At 42.8% G+C, this 25,126-nt stretch overlaps 1 protein-coding gene across 1 annotated transcript; it reads right to left on the minus strand.

Moving 5' to 3' along the window:
* Positions 1-17,393: 17,393 nt before the first annotated feature.
* On the minus strand, positions 17,394-24,349 carry LOC310924365 (ras-related protein Rab-1B-like; the record flags this gene model as incomplete). The annotated part of the gene is made up of 6 exons (XM_083886075.1): positions 17,394-17,627; positions 20,496-20,627; positions 22,025-22,120; positions 22,257-22,352; positions 22,458-22,530; positions 24,336-24,349. 6 exons carry the CDS (start codon positions 24,347-24,349, stop codon positions 17,394-17,396), a joined length of 645 nt encoding a protein of 214 aa, XP_083742201.1.
* Positions 24,350-25,126: the final 777 nt, after the last annotated feature.

A 25,126-nucleotide genomic window follows, 5' to 3' on the forward strand; every position in this document is an offset into this window, starting at 1 on the left:
GCACCAAACGGCAGCAAAGTAAATAAAACGAAAAGACAAATCGCAGTGCATGTTACGCCTTAGTGGAGGATCGAGTGTGGAATTTGATCGTTTCACTGCAGCCAACTAGCCACAGGGCAAACAAGCCATCTGTTACGGCGCAAACTAGCTGTCTAACCAGCTCGCAGGCAGTTTAAAGCCATATGTCGCATTTGGCTCCGGACAGTGAGGCTATTATCAAGCAAACGTATGACCTGTAAATGGCTACGCAGCTACAACTATGCCATGAATGATATAGTCACACAACTTCACAGGTTTGTATGTGAGACGGACAGAGTGAATGAAGGCAGAGTTTCAGTCATTACAGGAGATTCACTTACTGTGATGCTTTGTTTCATCTTATGTTATTCTTATATAATGCGTGACGTATTCGTGATTATTAATAGTAATAATAATAAGAAGAAGAAGAAGTATACACTTTATTTTTATAGCACTTTTCTTGACAAATGTTACACACAGTCAAATCAAGCCTAATCAATATTTCAAGGCATTTTAACAGAAAGAACCAGACTCGAAGATGTGGTGAAGGAAAGAGAAAAAAGAGTGAATGAATAACAACCCAAAACGCCTCCAAAACATGTAGTACTTATGTCAGGCCTGTAGGTGGCGATTTGTACACATTACGCTGTATACAATCACAGAGACAGTGACGGAATGAACCATGCCCGGGGAAAGGAAGGGGGGGAAAAATAAAGAAAGAAGTTATCATAAAGCAAACTTAGTGACTTTTCAGACCCCCGTGTGACTTTTTTCAAATAAGTGATTTCTATTTCTATTTCACAAATCTAGCTCTGGCATAATCCTATAACTACTTTCTGAGAAGGAAATTATCAGTTCTGCCGCACAAGTGAGCTTCATCTATCTCTATTTACGGCAGGAGGAGAGTCAGTCTGAGAGTAGACACACAGAGAGAGAGAGAGAGAAAGCACTCAGACACAGAGTCACAGACATGAACGAGCAGTTCTGACTAATCTGTATTGTTCATTCGCGCTAAAAACGGTGTCCGGGAAAATTGGCAACACTGAACAATCGCTAAAAAACACAAGAGAAGGATGACAACGACGGCGTAGATCGGGACAGTGAATGGGAGGTGGGACTACGACACTGTTGTCCCAAAATACACGAAAACACAAGGGCAGCATTTTGAGATTTTCCCACTCTGAGACCTGTTTTCAAAACCATTTCAGGGCTTCCAAAATTCATATTGACTTAAATTTTGTTGAAAAGTTAACTATTTTTCAATGTCCCTCGATTACCTATGTTCATTTTCAAGTAAACTTGTGAACTTTTAACTCAGTTCATTAAAGGTCACATAGAGTGGTCCTGTTGCACATAAATGTTAGTTATGGAGGTCTACTTACATATATTAACTTGTTTTTATGGTCAAAAACCTCCTAGTTTCTGTAAACGAGAAATCCTCTTTTCTGACGATGTTTTTTTGCTGCGAGATTTCAGAGTGAACTTTCACCCCCAGAAGACAGAGTCTTGTGATTGGCCAGTACTATCCAGCACATCCGTTCTCAGAAGCGCAGCGCCCCCGTCTGGAACGGTGGATGCACTGCTCCTCATTATCAAAACATTGTTTTAACAGTGTTTAAAAATAGCTTCTTCACGACTCCCCGCCGCAGTCCCTTTATGACTTTAAACCGGAGTCAGACCCAGAGTCAGAAGACACTGTCGCTCGTGAAACACCTCCACAACGGACGTTAATCTTCTTCTGCGGTTCAATGTACGCAACCAGATGTGCCCGGACTAGTGCCCGGAGCAGGAGGATCTGCTGTTCAGGAGAACCGCTGTTTACGTAACTATTATGGGATTTTCAGTGATCTCGTTGAGCCCCGAGATTACAATAAAACACAACGTTCTCAGCAGTGGCTGAACTGTTTGTTTCGAACCGTCAGGGCTTCATAAACAAGGTAATGACGCAGATACACACCAAAAAAACAGCGTTAATAGGAACTTCCGGTCTAGTTCCGCTTTAACAAACCCACTCACTGGGCTCTGTACTCCGTCCTAGGACTTCAACCATGCGACTGTGATATCACATGCACGACTCTATAACCTCTAAGATCAGAGATGCTGGAACATCATTGTCCTGGTCAGTGAGGCAAAAAGTCATCAGACACTGCCCACAGAGACGGGAGGCTGAGGTAGGAGAGGCTATCAGACCACAGAGACCAGCCCCTCATTAGGTCTGATCATTAGGACACCTCTTTAGGACACGTCCTGCATCATTAATTTGGGACGATTGCCAGACGGAGATAAATGGGAAGAGTTAGCTTGGTTAGGAGAAGGGATGGTTTCTCTCTAAATCTATTACAGCTCTGCGTGTGTCTGTGTACTTGTATTTGTTCCCTCTTTAGGACCCTTTTCTGGAATTGGTCCACCAGAGGTCCTCATGGAGACCACGACCTGGTCTGAATAAGGCAAGAACCTCATTTCTGAGGAAGTGGTTAAGTTTCGGGCTAAGATTTGAAGTGTGGTTAGGTTGAGGTTAGGGTTGAGCATTCACTGGTTGTGGTTAAAGGTGCCATATGTAAGAATGTGGCCAAAAACAGTTACTACATTCAAATTCAAAATACCGAGGTCTTTTAGGTTTCGTTTTTTTGACGTAACTGGCAACCCGTGGTTGCTCGGCAGCTGAGACTCTACTGACTGCAATGATTGGTAGACGGCAGAAGGTGGCGCCACATGACGCCAAAAGATGATTTCAAAACATAAACATGATTTGCAGTCTGCAAAATGTTTTTTTAATGCAAATATTTTGTCTGTACTGTTGTTGTTGGTGAGTTCAGTTTGTTATATGAACATTATTCCTGAGTCTCTGTGACATATTAGGAGGATTTTATGGCCAGTTGCTTTAGATTTATTACATCATGCACCTTTAAGAGTAAGGTTTTGGTTTAGTCAAAGCAAACTTTTGATCGCATCAGTAAGTTTGACTCACTGAAGCCTTCAGGTTACAGTCGTCAGTATCTCTGGGAACATATTTTCTAATGAGATTGTTGAGGACCTCATGCCTCGGTATAGGTGCCAAATCCAAAAAATTATCACCAGCATGTCAGAACGCAACACCATAAAGCAAAGACATCATCACCAGGATAACAGACGTGTTTGTATGGAGTTATTGACGAGTCCAAAGGGTTTGCTTTGTTAGTAAAACTGTAGAGATGTTGTCAATGGTTGTGTTCAAGCGGAACTGAAATGTTGTATTCACTGTGTGTTGGATTTCCAGCTTCAGAACAACAATAAAAAAAAAGAGGCGTCACTTGGCACATCCATCCATCCATCCATTTTCTACCGCTTATCCGGGGGCCGGGTCGCTGGGGGCAGCAGTCTGAGAAGGGACGCCCAGACCTCCCTCTCGCAGGACACTTCCTCCAGCTCTTCCAGGGGGACCCCAAGGCGTTCCCGGGCCAGCCGGGGCGACGTAGTCACTCCGGCGTGTCCTGGGTCTTCCTCTGGGTCTCCTCCCGGTGGGACATGCCCGGAACACTTGGCACATTCATGTTTTATTTGCCGCTGACACTGTTACCTACACTGGTTTACAGTGAGAGGGAAATGTTCTGAAGCAGAGTGTGACCTATGAATGAACTTGGTCAAAAGAGTGTATGTGTGGCTGCCCGTCTTTAGCGCTAGATGCAGAAACTTTGATGCGAGTTTCAATTCACATTTAAAGGGGAAATAAATAACCTAAATGACCTCGGTATTTTGAATTTGAGTGTAGTAAACGTTTCTGACCACATTCTTACATATGGCGCCTTTAACGGTGAGTAAGTAGTTTATAGTGCCATCTAGAGGAGAGGCTGAAATTTACAACAAAGACCTGCTGCTCTGCTCACCCCCTCCCTTCCCTGAGCGCTACGGTATCCGCAGCTGGTCAAATGTCGTCCTCGTCGTCTTTCTCCGTGTCAGCAGATGAGGTTCGTGAGGCGAGGGAGAGGGCGGAGCTACCGCGGCCGTAGCAGACGAAGCGGAGAGAGTGGAGGCGGGACTTCCGCTACAAGTAAAGAGACGCTTGATTTGTTCTCTCGCGTTTGTCCTTACAGGCTCCGGTAGAAACATGGCGTCTCGCTGCTAACAGTGGCTATGCAACCGCGGCCCGCGACCATGTTATTTTCCATGACTTTTTGAAACACTACGAAAATGAAACAAAAACTATTATACAGCGACCAGACAATGCAGGAGCACATAATATGTATAAAAAAGTGGATTTTGGGTTATATAAACCCATAAATACTACACATTGTACCTTTAAGCTTGATTTCTGAATAGAAATGAAATGCGTAAAAACCAAAAATCCTTTATAAATGCATGAATGCCTTGAACTTAGCGAGAGCGGAGCAGCAGCATGGCCAACATTAAAGTGTTTCCATTCTGATATAAGGCCCTTCGAGTCGGCGAGGAGAGGGACGTTTAGAAGAGTTGGATGACACGGAATAATTTGGAGAAGCAGAGGACGAGGCGGGACGCAGTTTTCTGGATGAGTTGTTGTGACTGAGGGGAGTATTTTGGGACACGAGTGTGGGGTGTTGGAGAGGGGCGGAGCTGCTGCAGCACAGACGAGAGTTGGACTGATTCCCCAGCGGGAAACTGAGTCTGATGTTTCGCATTTAATTTCAGCCGTACGAACCCTGCACCGTCTCCGAAAAGGAGAGCAGGTTTATGGACCTGAGCTGTATAATAAAAACTCTCTTAAAAACAGGTCATGAAGTGTCTCATCTCGGCTCCACAGTGCTATTGTGAGGGTTCATCACCCGCCTCTTGCATAATGTATCCAGCAGCTCTTCCCCCCCCAGAAGACTACAACACACAGGAGCAGATAAGAGTCATCCTGCACAAAGATAGAGGTTCACTCCAGCTCTGCTCTGCTCTGATACTGGTTTGAAATCAGAAAGAGAAAAGTTTGGTTTATTAATGAAGTTTTTTTTTTTTAAAGTAACCTCCAGACCACGACTTGGTCTTACAAGCCAATTATGCAGAAGAAAAGCCGAGGTTCATGAGTTGTCACGGCTCACACTGTGATTTCTCTGGTGTCTGCTGGTCACAGCTCTCCCTCTCTTTAGGCCACTCTTCAACTCATCCGCCCCCCTTTGTCTCACACCTCCTGCTTTCTTCTCATTGCTATATTTTCGCTGTTTCTCACTTTTATTTTTGTCTCTTTTGTCTCCTCCGTCAGAGGAATAAAACTCAGTATAAGAATTTTAAGCAGTGTCCACCATAGGCTCCCTAAACTCTTTCAAGATGGAGCCAACGTGCTTGTTGGATAGAGACCACAGGGCCTTTTGTTTAAAGACAAGTGGGGCCATAAATTTCCAAAATGTCCCATCTGTCACACTTAAGCCCAATGTAAACTTCTGCGTAAAGTGCTCTACGTAGGTTACAGAGACCCCTCTACGTTGCCGGAGGAACTGTTGCAGAGCCTCTGCGTCGTCTCCGGCTGCACAAAAAAATTTTAAGTGTCCGTCAATCAGTCAAGGGACAACGGAGACAGCAAGGGCTGCGATTGGTCCTCAGGACAGACCGAGCTAACGCTGCTCTGTGCCGGCTCACAGTGAGCACCGAGCGTCCACAGAGGCGGAGCTGATCACCGCCGACAACGTCGCTGCCAAACTATAAATACGTCATATCTTAATACACACAGCACATGTTTAGACTCTAAATGGCCAATTTCTCGCCTCAAATGATCTTAAAACTGCGTTCCGGGACACAGAAAATATTTATTTCACGTGAGACAGTCTTTCTCTCTCGGACGCCATTGCTCACTGTAGCAAGAAGCCCAACAACCTTGCGTAGCAAACCCCTAACCGATCGGGCGGAAAATTGCAGTGCGTATCCGGCACCACGACGGAGAACTATGAAGGCTCGAGGGGGTCCCCGTGGTTACGCAGTCGGATAACGCATTACGCAGTCAGGGAGGAAGTATACTGTGGCCTTAAGGTGTAAATGTCACCTCAGTGGTCACTGTTTGACATATCCAATCATATCCAACTTTATTTTTTACAGTGAACCAAAGTGCTGTACAGAACTGTAGATAAAAGACAGACTAAATAAAAGACGTAAAAAGCTCACACGAGGCAATAAAATACATCTAAGATGAATTAAAAGACATAAATCATGGGTAAAAGGACCGAAATACAAAGGCAGATGAAAAGAGATGAGTTTTAAAAACAGGCAGGGAAGTCAGGAAATCAGCTGACCTGAGTGAGCGGGAAGGTGTGTAAAGGTGTAGCCTTTAAAGGGACAATATGTAGTATTTATGGGTTTATATAACCCAAAATCCACTTTTTTATACATATTATGTGCTCCTGCATTGTCTAGTCGCTGTATAATAGTTTTTGTTTCATTTTCGTAGTGTTTCAAAAAGTCATGTAAAATAACATGGTCGCGGGCCGCGGTTGCATAGCCACTGTTAGCAGAGAGACGCCATGTTTCTACCGGAGCCTGTAAGGACAAACGCGAGAGAACAAATCAAGCGTCTCTTTACTTGTAGCGGAAGTCCCGCCTCCTCTCTCTCCACTTCGTCTGCTACGGCCGCGGTAGCTCCGCCCTCTCCCTCGCCTCACGAACCTCATCTGCTGACACGGAGAAAGACGACGAGGACGACATTTGACCAGCTGCGGATACCGTAGCGCTCAGGGAAGGGAGGGGGTGAGCAGAGCAGCAGTTCTTTGTTGTTAATGTCAGCCTCTCCTCTAGATGTCACCATAAACTACTTACTTCCCCTTTAAGGGATTTAAAAACAAGCTAAAATGGGGGAAATCTGCTCATATTTATGTTGGCTTTATTCGTGACATGTGACCTAATTTTTCATAAAGAATACCAAAGCCTTTTCTGTTTCTTCTGTCCTCCCATCATTGAGAAAAGACAAACCAGAAGAACTATCAGGCCCTGCGTGAGAATGAATGATGTAAATGTTTGTGTTGTCTGACTTTGGTAAGAGGAAAAGTTAAATCATCATTATATTTGTGCCAAGTATTTGAAGGGAGGTAGACGGTAGACGAATGTACGCAATATATCCAACGCGCAGCAAATCACAAATAAAGACCAAACCTCGTAAGATCGGCTGTGGTTGTGGTTTTATGAGGAGATAAAAATGTGTTTTCTATGTGGAGGATGTTGACACTTTGAGAAAAAAAATGTTATTCTTTCTTTGTCCTAACCAGGTGCTTTTTGTGCCGACACTTATACATTCATGACGTTTATCATCAGCCTTTTTTTTTTTTTTTTTCAAACACTGTCATGTTAAATGTTAATGTGCAGACATAGAAACATGCAGTTGCAGCATATATAAAGTGCACTGTTTGTATTATACTCCTATACTCCTGACTGCTAGCTTTTTTTTGTTGTTGTTATCCCCAGAGCCCCTTGGCCGTTTCATTTAGCCATGGTCCACTACTTTGACACCAGTGGTAAATCCTCTCAGTGCAAACAGCAGCTATGAAAATTCTTCAGTCGACACATTTACACCATGTGTGGACTGAAAAAAAAAGTCACGGTTGGCTGAAGTTAATATGGACCTGCTGCAGACCGACGCAGTGAAACTGAGACGATTCTAAAGTTTAAAGAGAGAGACAGTTCCTGCTCATTAAGCCTGGCCCTTCCTTCGCTCTGTCATCGTTTGTATTCTCATCCAAATTCAAGAAAATCATTTGTTTGTTTCGATACTTTTTCAGTCTGTTTTTCTATTCTATTCCGATATATCCGCAGCAGAAGCAACCAATAAGCTAGTATGAGTAGAATGAGCAGCCAAAATCAATGTGCTCTACCAAGCCAACACTTCCGCTTCCATCAACTGGATGTAGTTTACACTCCGACCGCTAGATGGCAGCAACGTGCTTCCACTACGATACTTGGTATGTGTTGAATATGCACCGAGCGGCGTTAGTGGGATATGTAAACCCAGGTTGAAGCGAATTTGCGACAACAGTCTACAATGCATTATCTATATAATGACAATAAAGCTTTCTATTTTGCTCTATTCATTTATCAGCATTTATAATCTTGGTTAAGATGGATGGATAAACTAATGTTTCAGCCAGTCACGTTTATTTGGCGAGACTCTAAATTGCTTGTTGAAAGGCAGAAGTTGGTTTTCTGCTTTTAACACCTGCAAAGCAAGTCTATTAGGAAGTGTGAGGATGATCTCGATGTGTAAAGCCCAATTTCTACTTCTGCGTAAAGTGCTCTGCGTAGGCTAAGCAGAGACTCTGCGTCGACGCAGAGCCTGTCGAAGAGCCTCTGCGTCATCTCCGTCTGCACGAAAAATATTTTTTAAGTGTCCGTCACTCCGTCAAGGGACAACGGAGACGGCAAGAGCTGCGATTGGTCCTCAGGACAGGCCGAGCGAAGCTGCTCTGTGCCGGCTCACAGTGAGCACCGAGCGTCCACAGAGGCGGAGCTGATCCCCGCCGATAACGCCGCTGCCAAACTATAAAAACGTCATATCTTAACACACACAGCACATGTTTAGACTCTAAATGGCCAATTTCTCACCTCAAATTATCTTAAAACTGCGTTCCGTCACACAGAAAAGTGTGAAACGGCCACTGTTTCAACAACAACAGTCTTTCTCTCTCTTTCTTTCTCGGACGCCATTGCTCACTGTAGCCTGAAGCACAACAACCTTGCGCAGCGACCCCTACTGATCGGGCGGGAAATTGCAGCGAGTGTCCGTCACCACGACGCAGAAGTATAAATGCTCGAGGCGTCTCCGTGGTGACGCAGACGGATAACGCATACGCAGTCGGAGAAGTATAATGTGGCCTTAATCCTTTCTCACGTTAACCACATTCCCACTAAACACAACTAAACTGCATTCATTATCAAGAAATTACTTAATGAATGAATGATTATGACTCGTTTTTGAGGTGAAAATCTTACCTCACAAATGGAGGGGGGTTGTGAAAAAGCAGGGAAATGTTGAATGTGTGTTTCAGTGTGTTTAAGTGGACATTAAATGTGTCGTTTTGTTTATAGCCCAGTTTGTTGTTTATGGAGAGGAGAGGACTGGGAGCTTTTTTTTGTTTTGCCTTAACATAAACACAGGTTATTCTTTGTCCCTGAACTTTACCTGTTAAAAAGCCAGGAAATGGTTTTCATCACCACTCATTTCAGTCAAAAGTGCTGAAAAAAAACACGATCCTGTTGATATCTAAGCTTGTAGTGCTCTTGAAAAACATGAAAACACACATATCTGTGGTGAGAAGAAAGCAGCAGGGTCATCTCCACATGTAGAGTGGTAGCAGCCTAAGACCTGGATATGCACTTTGTTTTGTTTACATCTTCTTTTCAAATATATATGTAATTCACTAAAGGCCAATAGAAACCCTGTGGATGTATAAACCAGCAAAAATAAGATCCAAACACTTTTAAATTACATAAAACTTTTGGCCCCGAAATGGCCCCGTGGAGTCGGCTCAGATCCCGCCAGTGTCTTTGCACCACAATAACTTCCCCCTGTCACTCTTGATAAACACCTCCTTAAATTTCCTATAAAACCCTAACCCTCCCGAATTAGACGCGTAAACGCGGAAGAAATAAAAAACCCTTCCTCTATCTCGGCCGCGCTTCTCTGCTCTCCGCGGTTTTCCATGGGCTCAGAAATGAGTCCCATGATGGAGGATATGCTGACCCTTCACCACAAGCATCAATCAGCCTTGTTATCTCGAACCGCTGTGTACCTCCTGAAGGAAAAGTAATATCTAACTGCTTGTATTGAAAAAGCTGCCGCTAAAGCACTTTTCTGCTTCTCTGCCCTGATGCTAATGCTCCCAGAGACTTCTGGGCCCAGAGATGCAAGGATTTTTGTTCTCTGCGACTAAAAATAAAGCTCATTATAACCGAACTCAGCATGCGCATCAACAGTAATGGCTATAATGTACAGTTGTTATTTGTTGCTACAGGTAGAACTATTTTCCTATGGGACAATAATGATAAGAGGGTTGTGTAACCATGGTTTTCTGAGCCTATTCCATGAGGTGTGTGGGGAGATATATTACAAAGTTTAAAATTAATTCTAAAAGAAACTCACAGATAGAAAGATTTTGCTTGTTTATTTTTCTGAAATATGGAAAAATTCTATCCATGAGTATAATAAATGTTCAAAATCTTGTTTTGAGCCCATTTACTGCAGGTCAAAAAACCCATTAACATTAACTGCTAACGTCAAAATCTTCATTCATTTCTGGGTCAATAGACACAGGTTTTTAGCAGCTTTTACCAATTAGCAGTGATGTGAACATGACACTCAGGTCACAACAGTTTTAATTATGTATACTCTTAATTTTGGCATCTAATCAAAGAGCCGGCGCCTTTTCCAGCATGATGCTATGATGCAGACTCTTGAAAAAATGGTTCACTTTGATGGCGAGACTATAAATGAAAGATGTTACCAAAAAAAATGCAACCGTAACCACGGTGATAGTGTCAGTGTCTCCATTCATAAATTGTTTAGTTTAAACATTTTGGTGCCCTAGGCAAGATTGGGATTTGATGTTTCCCAGGACTCACCACAGTGGTTTGCATAAAACAAATTTTGAATTAACTCATCAGACAATCAGAGTAAAGGCCACATTATACTTCTCCGACTGCTTAATGCGTTATCCGACTGCGTAACCACGGCGACCCCCCTCGAGCCTTCATAGTTCTCCGTCGTGGTGCCGGAGACGCACTGCAATTTTCCGCCCCGATCAGTAGGGGTCGCTGCGCAAGGTTGTTGTGCTTCTAGCTACAGTGAGCAATGTGGTCCGAGAGAGAAAGACTGTCTCACATGAAATAAATATTTTCTGTGTGACGAAACGCAGTTTTAAGATCATTTGAGGCGAGAAATTGGCCATTTAGAGTCTAAACATGTGGTTTGTGTATTAAGATATGACGTATTTATAGTTTGGCAGTGACGTTGTCGGTGGTGATCAGCTCCGCCTGGCTGGCACAGAGCAGCGTTATCTCGGGTTGTCCTGAGGACCAATCGCAGCACTTGTTGTCTCTGTTGTCCCTTGACAGAGTGACGGACACTTAAAAAATATTTTGTGCAGCCGAAAGAGGCTCTGCGACAGGCTCTGCGGCAACATAGAGGGGTCTCCGTAACCTAAGTAGAGCACTTACCGCTTAACACATTAATTTTAAAAAGCAATAAAACACTGTGGTAGTCGAGAGTGTAGTGGACAATCGTTGAATGGACGCTGCAAGCTAAATTTGAAACGGGAAAAAAAAATACTCTGTATAATAATAATAAATAATAGTAAATGGCAATACAAATAATAAAGATATAAAATGAAAATAAACAAAACACTGTTACTTTGCAGATCATTTAAATTTGACACTTCCATACACTCTATTTTTTCTGTCTTAAAGGTGCATTATGTGATAAATCTAAATCAACTGGCCATGAAATCCTCCCAATATGTCGCAGAGACTCAGGAATAATGTTCATATAACAAACTGAACTCACCAACAACAACAGTACAGACAAAATATTTGCATAAAAAATATATTTTGCAGACTGCAAATCATGTTTATGTTTACCGCCGTCTACCAATCATTGCAGTCAGTAGAGTCTCAGCTGCCGAGCAACCAAGGGTTGCCAGTTACGTCAGAAAACGAAACCATAAAGACGTTGGTGTTTTGAATTTGAATGTAGTAACTGTTTTTGGCCACATTCTTACATATGGCACCTTTAACTATTATTATATTTTTATTATATTATACTTTCTTTGTGGTCATCTGGCACCTCTCCAGTAGATGGTGACCCGAGGCGACCGCCTATATGGCCTGGAGTTAAATCCAATTGTCTCACAGTGGCAAACTTCTCCTCCAGACTGTTATGATGTGTCATAAAAAAAATGATTCAAAAAAATAAAAAATGGAGAATGTGGTTTATTGTGTTGGGGACATACTTTTCTCTCAGTCTGTGAGTCTCTGAACTGACTGACTTGAAAGAGAAACGAGGGAGAGAAGATGTGGACTCACCAGAATAACTCTCCTCCACCCGAGGGGAAACGTCTCCTCCCTGCTGTGCACAGCTCCTCTGCACCTCCAGTCAGAGAGGGAAGGGAGCGTCTGCATCACCCCCGAGAGCGAGCTGACCCGATGGGCAGAACATCCAACAACTTTCAATGCTCCCCAGACAACCTACAACCTTTTGACTAAACTCTTCACCAAAAACCGTTGCGCTTTCATAGGTTACATTACATTTGTTTTGCTGATTGATTAAACAGCCTTGTTTACAGTGAACTCCTCCTGACAATTCAGACTCTGGCACACACACACACACACACACACACACACGTCTTCTTCTCTCCACTCGTCCGCCGTCGAGCGTTGCTGCCCTTTCCAATCACCTGATCCTCCATCTGTGTGCACATCTGCCTCTCATTAACTCACTAACCTCCACATTATAAATACCTGTAACTCTATAGCCTCTGCAAAGGTTATATATACGCTACCTCCAAACCAGGCCACTTTTTTGTTAGCGTTATTGTTAGTATTTGTGGTACCCGTCTCAGTTACCTGATCTCCTGTGGTTTGTCTCACCTGCGTCGATCAGGTGAATCTGCGTGCACAGAGTGTGTAAATGACTGGTGTCATGTTTTGAGTAACATGAGTCGGTAAAACCTAAAAATATCCACCGAAACAGTATTCATTAGCAGACCCGGCTGCAGAAAAACATTTTAGGGGGGGCATTCAATTTTTTCAGGGGGGCAAAGTTTTTCAGGGGGGCAAACTTTTTCAACCTATTTTTTATAGGTTTTATAGGTTTTTTATAGCCTATTTTATTTATTTATTTGCTTCAGGGTGAACAATATGGCTCTGTGACCACTCCTACAGTGTGGAGAAATAATTTTGCTCTTACTAAAAAGGGGCAGTTCATCACAAAATCTACAAAAAAAAAAATGTGTCGTGCTGTGTACATTTACCGCTCTAAAAGATTAATTCATTGTTGCAGCCCTACTGGTTACCTGAATGTTTCACGAATATTACATGATAACAAAATAATTAAAAAATATATTTTGGGGCGCTGGGCACTATACGGCGCGTGACACGTTTCCATGGCAACTGACCGGAAAAAGATGCGTGTGACGTCATGTTTACGTGACTCCCGATTGTTAAAATGAGTCTCTAAAGTAACGCTAAACTTTAAAAACAGAGGCACACATACGCAGTTACACAGGTACGCTGGTTATTTGTAGCGCTGCTCTTTTCCTTTAATAAAACAGACCGCTCCAGTTCCACTGTAGGTGCGCTAAACGACACAAGGAGCTAAAGGAGCTAACTGGTGAACAGTGCATGGACTTCGGTGCCACGGCACGAAAAACTAATTTTAACAATCGGGAGGCACGTAAACGGGCATTGCCCTGTAGCTAAAATAACGGACAATGCTGCGAGCGAAACGAAGACTTGTGGCACCCCCTGATGAATGTTTACGCCAGTGTTATTCTTTACTTCAGTGCTTCGGTTTCCAGTAGAAGGGAATGGCGCTGCTAGTAACTAGCAACTCTATGAGCAACTGCGACCATAAACGTCAAGTGCTAACAGCGTACCATCTCATCGGTGACCCACCCCCACCACCTGTGATTGGCCAGCATGTTGCTTTCGTTCGTTGGTTGGATTGGTTGAATTGTATGATCGATAAACCAAGATAGAAATAATAGAGAGCTGGCCACTCCGATGTAAAAAACAAAACCCAAATAAAATAAACAGCTCCCAGCCATAGACTGTATAAAAAGCCCAGGGGGGGCACGGCTGACTCTGTGGACGGGCACGGCCCCCCAATGCCCGCCCATGCCGCCGGGACTGTTCATTAGTCATATTATCTGTATCTGTAACACTTTTGCGATCAATATCCTCAATCCCCATGGTTTTGATAAGTAAAGACCGTTTTCAGTCTATTTGTTCAGGTTTGTTGTCTTGCTTATATCTTCTTATTTGTAAATACACAGCGTAGCAGATAACCACTGTCGAAATTCCTTGTGTACTCAGAGCTGTGTTCCTATTTTAACACTAGAGGGCAGTATTGTCTACATTTCGCCCAATGTGAACTTGAAGAGTTGGTGCCTGTGCACTTTTATCCGTGCTTGTACTCAATTAGTTCTTCTTTCACAAATTGTGTTTTTAAGGAATATATGTGTTGTTTTTGTTTTTGACTAATCACAGTTGTGGCGTACGTCACACATTCACAATTAAATGTGGTGAATTTACGTGAACGTGTAGAAGATGGTGGTGGTAGAGTGACAGTCATGGCGTGTTTCGACGAGGATATGAGGATATAACTGATGAGTTATGACCTTTAATGTTGTGATATTGTGTAATTTAGCTTGGTTTGTCTGTTCTTTATAGAGTGAATGTTGCTAAAAAAAAAGATAATTTCCAAAAAAACTCCGACCTTGGTGCCTCAACCAAGCTACTTGAAACTGGATAATCAAATAATTTACTCATTTCAACTAATTGCCTCACGTGGTTTGGCATGGATTTGAAGTTGATGCCATTTTTTGTATTATTGTTTTGGAAAAAATGTTCCTTATAAAAAAATTATCCTTATCATCAATTGTCTGATGTGGAGACGTCAGACAAATTGGAGGGCTGAACTTAGGACATACATTTCCTTTTGATACTCGATAGCATCAACCTTAATATTGACCTATAATCAAACACCAGCAGTCACAAAAGCAGCAGCTACAGCCGCAGAGCTGAGAATGGTGAGAGAGGAAGAAACGGCAAATATAGGACATAGGATGAGCTCTAGATGAAGGAAAGAGGAACGTGTGAAGGAATCGTGTGAGATGAAGGGAAGAACAGCAGAGGAAGAGCAGGACAGCTCAGAATGTGGGGGTCAAATAAAGAGGAGATGCTGAGGAAAAGAAAGATGGATGAAGGGGAGAACCTAGATGGGGGGGCCAGATCATAATTTTATGTTACTCGGGTTTGTCCTTCAGCAACAGAAGACACAGAGCAACACTGACATCTAGTGGAGAAGAAACAAACAGCAGCACTTGGAAGTGTCCAGGGACTCGATTCCCATTTTCTGAACATTTACAAATAATTTATTGTCTTGATTTTTAATTTACAATAATCACTGACAGAACTTCTCCTGTGTGGGTTGTGGAAAATGTATGACTTTGTCTCACTAGATACGAGGACCCGTTTTCCTCCTGAGAATCAGAATATCATTCAAAAACTGTGGAACAATGAAACAATGTCCACGTTTTACAAAGTCTGCAGTGAATCAGTGAGAATTCTTTTCTCAGTCCAAGACTTGTGTGAAAAATGACCCTAATAAGAGGCTGTCAGATAATTATGAGATATGACCCACATCTATAAGTCAGTCTGTGTCCTGGAAATGTCCAGTAATTTGTCATGATTGATATAATTGCATTGGAGGGAGGGGAGGGAAGGGGGGGTTTCTAAGTGAAGTACTGACAGGGCATCTGTGCTGACTGGGCTCGACCTTGAGTGAGTAAAACCATGGCTGCCAGTGGAGACGCAAAGGAAAATCAGATTTTTACCCACTCGAGAAAACGATAACCTGTATATCTCGCCATTTGACAGAACTTTTCCAGTTGCTATGACGTTTGTATCACACTGGTAATCACTTTCCCGCACCAAAGTCCACAGTGAAAATGTGTGATTCTTACATTATATGGCACACAGGAGTTGATTCACTGCTTTTTGTTCAGTTCCTTCTCCCTGCAAGCTAAAGAAAATATAGATTTTATTCAATGAGCCTTTTCGTTAAGTTGTTCATTTATACTGTCGGTAGCTTTAAAGGTTTCATAATCTGAACCATTTTATTTAAAGCGGAACTAGACCGGAAGTTCCTATTATCGCTGTTTTTTTGGTGTGTATCTGCGTCATTACCTTGTTTATGAAGCCCTGACGGTTCGAAACAAACAGTTCAGCCACTGCTGAGAACGTTGTGTTTTATTGTAATCTCGGGGCTCAACGAGATCACTGAAAATCCCGTTATAGTTACGTAAACAGCGGTTCTCCTGAACAACCGATCGTCCTGCTCCAGGCACTAGTCCGGGCACATCCGGTTGCGTACATTGAACCGCAGAAGAAGAATAACGTCCGTTGTGGAGGTGTTTCACGAGCGACAGTGTCTTCTGACTCTGGGTCTGACTCCGGTTTAAAGTCATAAAAGGGACTGCGGCGGGGAGTCGTGACGAAGCTATTTTTAAACACTGCTAAAACAATGTTTTGATAATGAGTAGCAGTGCATCCACCGTTCCACAGGGGGGAGCTGCGCTTCTGAGAGCTGACGTGATAAATTACGTCACTTCCAGATACCTGGCCAATCACAACACAGGTGGGAAGGCTCTACGCTGGCTGGCCAATCACAACACACTCTGTCTTCTCGGGCGAGATTTATGGCTGAAATAGCGCGACTGACAAGCGCTTCGAAAAGGACAGATTTCAATCGGCTCGTTTACATCAACTAGGAGGATTTTGACCATAAAAACAACTTAATATATGTAAGTAGACCTCCATAACTCACATATATGTGCAACAGGACCACTCTATGTGACCTTTAAATTCACACAAAGATGTTTCATATGAGGAATCCCCCCGTGTTTGTGTCATGACAGTAAACTCTTCAATCACAATGTCTTAAAGTTATTTCTTAATTATTATGGAATTATTGATCACATCATAAAACATGCATGAGTTGTCCCAGTTTTAAGGTTGTCTTCACAAATAAATAAATGAAGTATCATATATGTGCCAAAGAACAGATCGACATTAAATTGTGCCACGTCTGGTCCAAATCATTTATTGTAATAGGTTGTAGATTTACATAAAATAAATACAATAATGTAATTATTATCATGGCAGCAGACTCATGTCTCCTGTAGTTGCTGTTCTAACTATGAAAATCCAATTTTCTCTGATATTCTTGTATATTTTTTAGCTAAACTTGACCGTATATCATCATATAGACATAATTATACATATACACATCATATTCTTAATCATGTTCTTCAGCATAATGACTCCTTGTGCTTTTATTGTCAAACAAACAACAGACGACACTAAACAAAAACCGATAAACACTATAAATCACATTTCAATAAAGTTATGGTAGATTAAATCTCACTGTACATTCATCCATAATTGAGTTCAACATCTTTATACACTTGAAGGAAGAACCGTTATTTAATTATTACTTTAAATTTAAAAAAGAATTAATTATTTCTACTTTAGTTAAAGGAGTGATACCCTACATTATCTGATGTTTTTTATAAAACTCTTAAAAATATTAAGTAGTCGAGCTACTTCCTCCTGAAAAGTTAAATTTATTTCAAAGACAAACAATCACATAGTCCACACACACATCACCGGTGTTGTCTTCCTGCTCAGCAGCAGTTACTGGACTCTTGGGTCTGTTTTTCTCCCCCCAGCCACACGGGGGCGCTGTTGATCTTGGCGCTCTGGGCTTTGGTCTCTGTTGACTGACCCTGCATCCCCCCTCCCTCTCTGGCCACGCGCTTGTGGATCTCAGAGGCCATGGTGAGGAAAGCTTTCTCCACGTTATCAGCGCTCTTGGCGCTCGTCTCCAGGAAGGGGATCTTGAGAGACGAGGCCATGTCCTGGAGGGAGGGAGGGGGTGGGGGGTAGAAGAGTTCCAATATAAGTGATTGATGTTGTTAAATATATAGAGAACATTTTAAACAATTATGTAGTATTCAAACAAGTATGTACCATTTCCAGAAGCTTAAAGGTGCTTTATAACAAACTGAACTCACCAACAACAACAGTACAGACAAAATATTTGCATTAAAAAAAATCTTTTGCAGACCGAAAATCATGTTTATGTTTTCAAATCATGTTTTGAAAACATCTACCGCCGTCTACCAATCATTGCCGAGCAACCACGGATTTCCAGTTACGTCTGAGCTACAATGGCGGAGAAAACAAAACCTGAAAGACCTCGGTATTTTGAATAGTGTAGTAACCGTTTTTGGCCACATTCATACATATGGTGCCTATGACTACTATTCTTTTTCATGCAAAACCACCAACAACAAACCTTCTCTGTGAAAGCACAGGTTGGAGCTGGGTGGAGAGGAGGCTTTGCTCTGGCCACGTTTGCTCTAATAGCAAAAACACCACCGTATTAGATCGCGTAAGCTTAGTTCAAACACCAGCGATATGTGTCTAACTAGAAAAAGCACTCGGAGAGCGCAGACCTCCGCCAAGGCAGCTCAGTGCCTACACAAAATACAAACAAACTCCGGCGAAAACGTATACCTCCTGGTGGATGTCAACAATGAAAGGTGGACAGTGCTGTGTGTGTGAGACACAAAACTATGGGTGGTAAGTAGGGGTGGAACGAACGTCTTATATATTTTCATAAAATGTCAAGAGGTAACTACGCTAATGCAGTGCAGAACTAAATCACATCTCCTTGTTTCCTCCCCCGCCAAGTCCAGCACGTTGCCGTCGAGCCGTTCAAGCAACTGACTTCAGTATGAGTTTAAAGGTGCCATATGTAAGAATGTGGCCAAAAAGGGTTACTACATTCAAATTCAAAATACCGAGGTCTTTTAGGTTTGGTTTTCTGACGTAACTGGCAACCCGTGGTTTGCTCGGCAGCTGAGACTCTACTGACTGCAATGATCGGTAGACGGCGGTAGGTGGCGCCACATGACGCCAAAACATGATTTCAAAACATAAACATGATTTGCAGTCTGCAAAATGCAAATATGTTGTCTGTACTGTTGTTGTTGGTGAGTTCAGTTTGTTATATGAACATTATTCCTGAGTCTCTGTGACACATTAGGAGGATTTCATGGCCAGATTTATTACATAATGCACCTATAACATCTAACGTTGGTACAGATAAGCCTCGTATGGAGAATGCAAAGTCAGAAGCCAGAGCTTGAGGAACCGCCGATCTCCTTCAGCTCTGCTGTTTGGGGAAATTCCCCAGTGAACTACAGCAGCATTCAATTGTGAATATCACTGGTACAAGGAAAAAACAAGAGTGCAAAAGCAGATATCCTTGGTATTTAAATAGTCTCTGCCTGCTGATTCAGACCAGCCAAAACCACAGGAGTTGTTATAACAACAGATCTACGACCATATTCAGTTGAAGAAAATCCCACTTTCAAACAATGGAGGTACATACCAAACCATGACTTTAGCACATACTGTTACCCTCCCAGTGATAAGATCTACAAGATGAAACTTTTGAAGTGCTTTAAAAACTAATTAAATAGCTCTATACGGCTATCACTGGGAGATAATTTGCTCAGTGACATGGGTCTCTCATACTTGATTGAACCACACCATAAGCACCACTGACGGTGTTACCATGGTTACACCTTTTTTTTTCATCTTTCACTTTTGGCCTCTCTTTTCAAACTGAATGAATTTGAATTGCTGCTTGGACAGAAAGGTCCAGGCTCTGCAAGTGCAATGTCAAAATACTAAAATGGTTAAAGCGGAACTAGACCGGAAGTTCCTATTATCGCTGTTTTTTTGGTGTGTATCTGCGTCATTACCTTGTTTATGAAGCCCTGACGGTTCGAAACAAACAGTTCAGCCACTGCTGAGAATGTTGTGTTTTATTGTAATCTCGGGGCTCAACAATGTCATTGAATCACTGAAAATCCCGTAATAGTTACGTAAGCAGCGGTTCTCCTGAACAACCGATCGTCCTGCTCCGGGCACTAGTCCGGGCACATCCGGTTGCGTACATTGAACCGCAGAAGAAGAATAACGTCCGTTGTGGAGGTGTTTCACGAGCAACAGTGTCTTCTGACTCTGGGTCTGACTCCGGTTTAAACCCATAAAAGGGACCGCGGCGGGGAGTCGTGAAGAAGCTATTTTTAAACACTGTTAAAACAATGTTTTGATAATGAGGAGCAGTGCATCCACCGTTCCAGAGGGGGGCGCTGCGCTTCTGAGAACGGATGTGCTGGATAGAACTGGCCAATCACAAGACTCTGTCTTCTGGGGGTGAAAGTTCACTCTGAAATCTCGCAGCAGAAAAACAGCGTCAGAAAGGAGGATTTCTATCGGCTCGTTTACAGCAACTAGGAGGTTTTTGACCATAAAAACAAGTTAATATATGTAAGTAGACCTCCATAACTAACATTTATGTGCAACAGGACCACTCTATGTCACCTTTAAAGGGGTTGATCAGATGTTTGCAGGTTGTAGTGAGTTTGTTTGACCGGCGTCAGGTTTCACAAAGTGAATAAATGTCGCAGCCTCACCGAACATGTTCACGAGGTGACGACAAAATAAAATTTCCAACCAGAAACTCAGACATTCAGCCTCCCCAGTTGTAAGTGAACACAGTGTGAAGGAACCACAGGAGCTTGTGTTGACTCCAGTGTTGCTTCCTGATCTTGAACGAGAATTTCAGCCTCACAGCTGCCTCCCGTTCTCTTATGGAACTTGTACATTTGAGCAGAGTCTCTGTGTGTGCGCTGCGTGGCGCCCGTTACCTGAGCGGTGGCAGCGTCCACCACTTTCTTGCTAACGAGGTCAGACTTGTTTCCCACCAGCAGCCTGGAGACGTTCTCGCAGGCGTAGCGGTCTATCTCGTCCAGCCACTGCTTCACGTTGTTGAAGGACTCCTGAGGACGGACGCATGAAGGGAAAGTTAAAGGGATAGTCCAGGCTTTTTTTGAAGTGTGGTTGCATGATGCGCTGACAAGTTGTTAGCTCTGACCTCACCTAGCGCACTCCTGTCACTCGTTTATGTACAGTTTAATCCAGCTAAAGGCCACATTACACTTCTCCGACTGCGTATGCGTTATCCGACGGACACGCGCTGCAATTTCCCGCCCGATCAGTAGGGGTCGCTGCGCAAGGTTGTTGTGCTTCTGGCTACAGTGAGCAATGGTGTCCGAGAAAGAAAGAGAGAGAAAGACTGTTGTTGTTGAAACAGTGGCCGTTTCTCACTTTTCTGTGTCACGGAACGCAGTTTTAAGATAATTTGAGGCGAGAAATTGGCCATTTAGAGTCTAAACATGTGCTGTGTGTGTTAAGATATGACGTATTTATAGTTTGGCAGCGGCGTTATTGGCGGGGATCAGCTCCGCGTCTGTGGACGCTCGGTGCTCACTGTGAGCCGGCACAGAGCAGCGTTATCTCGGCCTGTCCTGAGGACCAATCGCAGCTCTTGCCGTCTCCGTTGACCCTCGACGGAGTGACGGACACTTAAAAAATATTTTGTGCAGTCGGAGACGACGCAGAGGCTCTTCGACAGGCTCTGCGTCGACGCAGAGGACTCTGCGTAACCTACGCAGAGCACTTTACGCAGAAGTATAAATTGGGCTTAAGGCCGTAGTCAGGCCATCTTGCAGAGGGGACCGTACCTATGTTCCCTGGGTCCTATGTTCCCCTCTTTGTATGTGACCGGGGAACATAGGACCCTTTCTCTAACCCTAACCCCAACCCTACCCTTTTTCAAAAAAAAGGGTCCCATGTTCCCCTGTCACATACAAAGTGGGGAACATAGGATTTTTTTGGGAAAACGGGGAACATAGGACCCGGAGAACAAAGGTACGACCCCTTGCAGAGTACGTCTGACTCCACCTCCGTAGGTGTCGCTGTATCTCTCTATAAGCTAGTGCGTATTGATTCAGTTTCCTGTCGACCTCTACTTCACAGAAAAACAAACAGTGAGTATGAATGAATGAATCACATTATCCAGGTATGTTAGTCTGACTAAGACCAACTCGATTTTAATCAGACTAACATGTTTGACAAACTGACTTATTGTCTTAGTCCGACTAAAATCAGACTTGAATGCACTGACTGAGAACCAGCTTGACTCACTGAAAATATGGCTGCCAGCAAAGACACTTAACTTGAGGCTCACACACACAAAATAACACACTGGTACTTAGTGATGGAGACAGCAGTGGATGTAAATCCCCTAATTTTCTTGATGAACTTTGGTGCTGCAGAGTGAGCAGTTTACAAGACAAACTACAAACTCCTTTTGATCACACACACACACACTGACCTGCTCGGTGACGTCATACACTATAATGATGCCATGGGCTCCTCTGTAGTAGCTGGAGGTGATGGTTCGAAACCTCTCCTGACCCGCCGTGTCCCACTAATGGACACAAACACAGCATGACGGTGTGTGACCACTCCTGATGCCGCAGAGACGCTGACCGAGCCTACACTTTCATCAGTGACAGTAATAACCTGAAATATACGCAGACTGTGTCTGCTACGCAAACTCTTACAATTTGTAGCTTCACTGTCTTTCCATCCATGTCAATGGTCCGGATCTTGAAGTCGACTCCGATGGTGGAGATGTAGCTCTCGGTGTATGTGTCGTCCTGTGGCAGTGGTTAGGAGTATTTCAAATGCAGTTATTCATTCATATTTGTTTTGTGTGTGTGTGTGTGTGTGTGAGTGTGTGTGTGAGTGTGTGTGAGGCCTACCGCGAAGCGCAGCAGCAGACATGACTTCCCCACTCCAGAGTCACCAATCAGGAGAAGTTTGAATAGGTAGTCACTGAAGTGACGAGACACACACAGAATCACGTACAAAAGATGGCACTTGATATATTACAGATATTTAGCTGACACTTTATATTAAGGAACACATATTCACCATAAACCAGGTGTTTACTCACATATATAAGTTGCATACTAGCCCTTTATTATTAACCATTAAGCACGTATTATCACTAGGGCTGTCAAAATTAACGCGTTAACGCAGGATGATTAATTTGTGGAATTAACGCGTTAATTTTTTTAACGCACTTTCTCGCTTTCATCGCGATACGAGTAGACGTGCAGTTTATGAACAGGCAAGGCGGCGGGCAACTGCTTGGGGCCCCGAGTCGATAGGGGGGCTCCCGACACTCGGAGCCTAAATGCATCAGTGAGCAGCTGCATCACCGTCTCCCTTAGACAACAATGACATCTCAGTAGTAAACCTCCCTAAAGAGGCCCCACGTCTCCTCACGTTAACCTGTGTGAAGCTGAAGGAAAATGAAGAGGAGTTATCAATCAGGAAGTTAGAAGAGGAAGAAAAAAAGAAAGAAAGACACAGTTGTAAGTGGAGCTACTGGCGCTGATAATGATATAATCATAACATTAACAGTCACTGTCTAACTAACGGGGACACAGACAGCAGCTAACGTTAGCGTCAGAATGCTAGCTGACGCTAACGCTAACTAGTGGAAGCAGTGCTTCAAAGTGCTGATGAGGAATTTCCTGCTGTGGTTGAGTAAGAAAACTATTTAACTTCTATACTTTATATTTTATCTATAATGTGAGTTATTTACAGTGCAATGTGTAGTTTTTAAAAAAGTTATTTACAGCATTTTATTTTTTCTATTTATTTATATTGTCTTATAATGTGGGTTTTTTACAATGTAATGTTTATTTTTTACTAAGTTTGTATAGGATTTTACAAGTTATTTACAGTATTTTATTGTTCTTTACATGTATATTTTTACATACTTTATTTATATCTCCGTTCCTACAACAATATAAAGAGAAAATTTGAATTTCTTGGCATATTTACGAATGGCAATTAATCGTGATTAATCGTGATTAATCTGATTAAACATTTTAATCTTTTGACAGCCCTAATTATCACCTTATTCTACCTCTATTACGACCTGAATTAAGATTTTTCCCAAATAAGGTGTTAAAATGTGCTTAATAATTACTAATGAAGGGCTAGTATACTACTTATATATGTTAGTAATCACTTAGTTAATGGTTTATATGTGTTCCTTAATATTATTAATATTAACCGTTCAGTTGCAGCTCATATGTCACATTGAATTATTATAAACTAGGATGTAGAAGGTTGTCATTATACTCACAACCGCTGTACGTTGTCAATATTATACAGACAGAACGTGACTGACAAATTAAAAACATACTTTGAAGAGATGAGAAGTGTGTGAGACAAGCCTCACTGTCTTCAGCAGGAATAGCCCTGAGGCCTACATTACCCATCACCCTCTGCATCCTGGTGACTAACCCCAGGTTAGTGATGATACTTGTTTATGCAGAGAATGAAGTGGATATTTTCTTCTGTAACCACAGATAAAAAACCTAAGCAGCACATCTACTATGTCTGACATGAATTCATTAATCGATGACCGGAACAACAAAGAAGAGTCAGCCAACAAAAACAAGGCCCTCGGGATGTTCCAAGCTCTCACGCTGTCTTTTAACTTTACATCGCGGCGATCCCAGTTTAGAGGGTGCAGTCGTCTGTGTTCAACACAGCAGTGTGTACTGTATGTTGTGTAGGAGCAGAAACACAACGGCACATTCAGAAGAAACAACACTTACTATTCAGGATTCATGATCACTGAGGTCGTTCCGGGCAACTTAAAGAGAAAAAAACTACCCCGGATGATTCAAAGATCCAAAACCTGGAAACAGGTTAGATTATGTCCCGCAGTGTGAAGTTGTGTCCTGCTCTGTTGTCTGTCCGTACGTTATGTATATGTGAGTGTGTGTGTGTGTGTGTGTGTGTGTGTGTCCTTTGGAGGACAAATTGCAGAATATGCCGAGGCTACCTGTCTGCCAAGCTGACTGATGAGCTGACTGGTTCAGATGCATTATTTATTACTAAGGACCAGCTCAGGTTTCACTGGGGACAGCACCTGGGAACAAGACACACGCATGCACACACACACACACACACACACACACACACACACACACTAAACTTTAGACCTTCAGGTATTGTTTCCTCAGTGTTTTTACTGTTGCTTCACTGTGTTGCAGAGACAGCACGAACACTGTCCCGCTGCTCTTTTCAGACACAATCTGAGACCATCGGCCGTACTTTATACATCGGTGAACGAGCAGAAAGTAGAGTAGTTTCATCCGAGCTTGAGTCATGGATGCTTGCTCTCACTTCCAACAGGGTACACAAGGAAAATCACATATTAGCTATTTAACTAAAGGCTCACCTTTTTAAAATCTACACCTGCTGCTGTGATATGTTACGGATGTTAGAAGTGGCAGAGGTGGACTGAGAGCTCCCCTGTCCCCATGAGCTAAAAGTAATGATTTTCTCTCCGGACATTTGTGCAGAAGCAGCACAAAACCTCAGTTTCAGTTTCAGGTTGACA

This window comes from Microchirus variegatus, assembly GCF_963457635.1.
Source record: "Microchirus variegatus genome assembly, chromosome: 3".
Lineage (NCBI taxonomy): Eukaryota > Metazoa > Chordata > Actinopteri > Pleuronectiformes > Soleidae > Microchirus > Microchirus variegatus.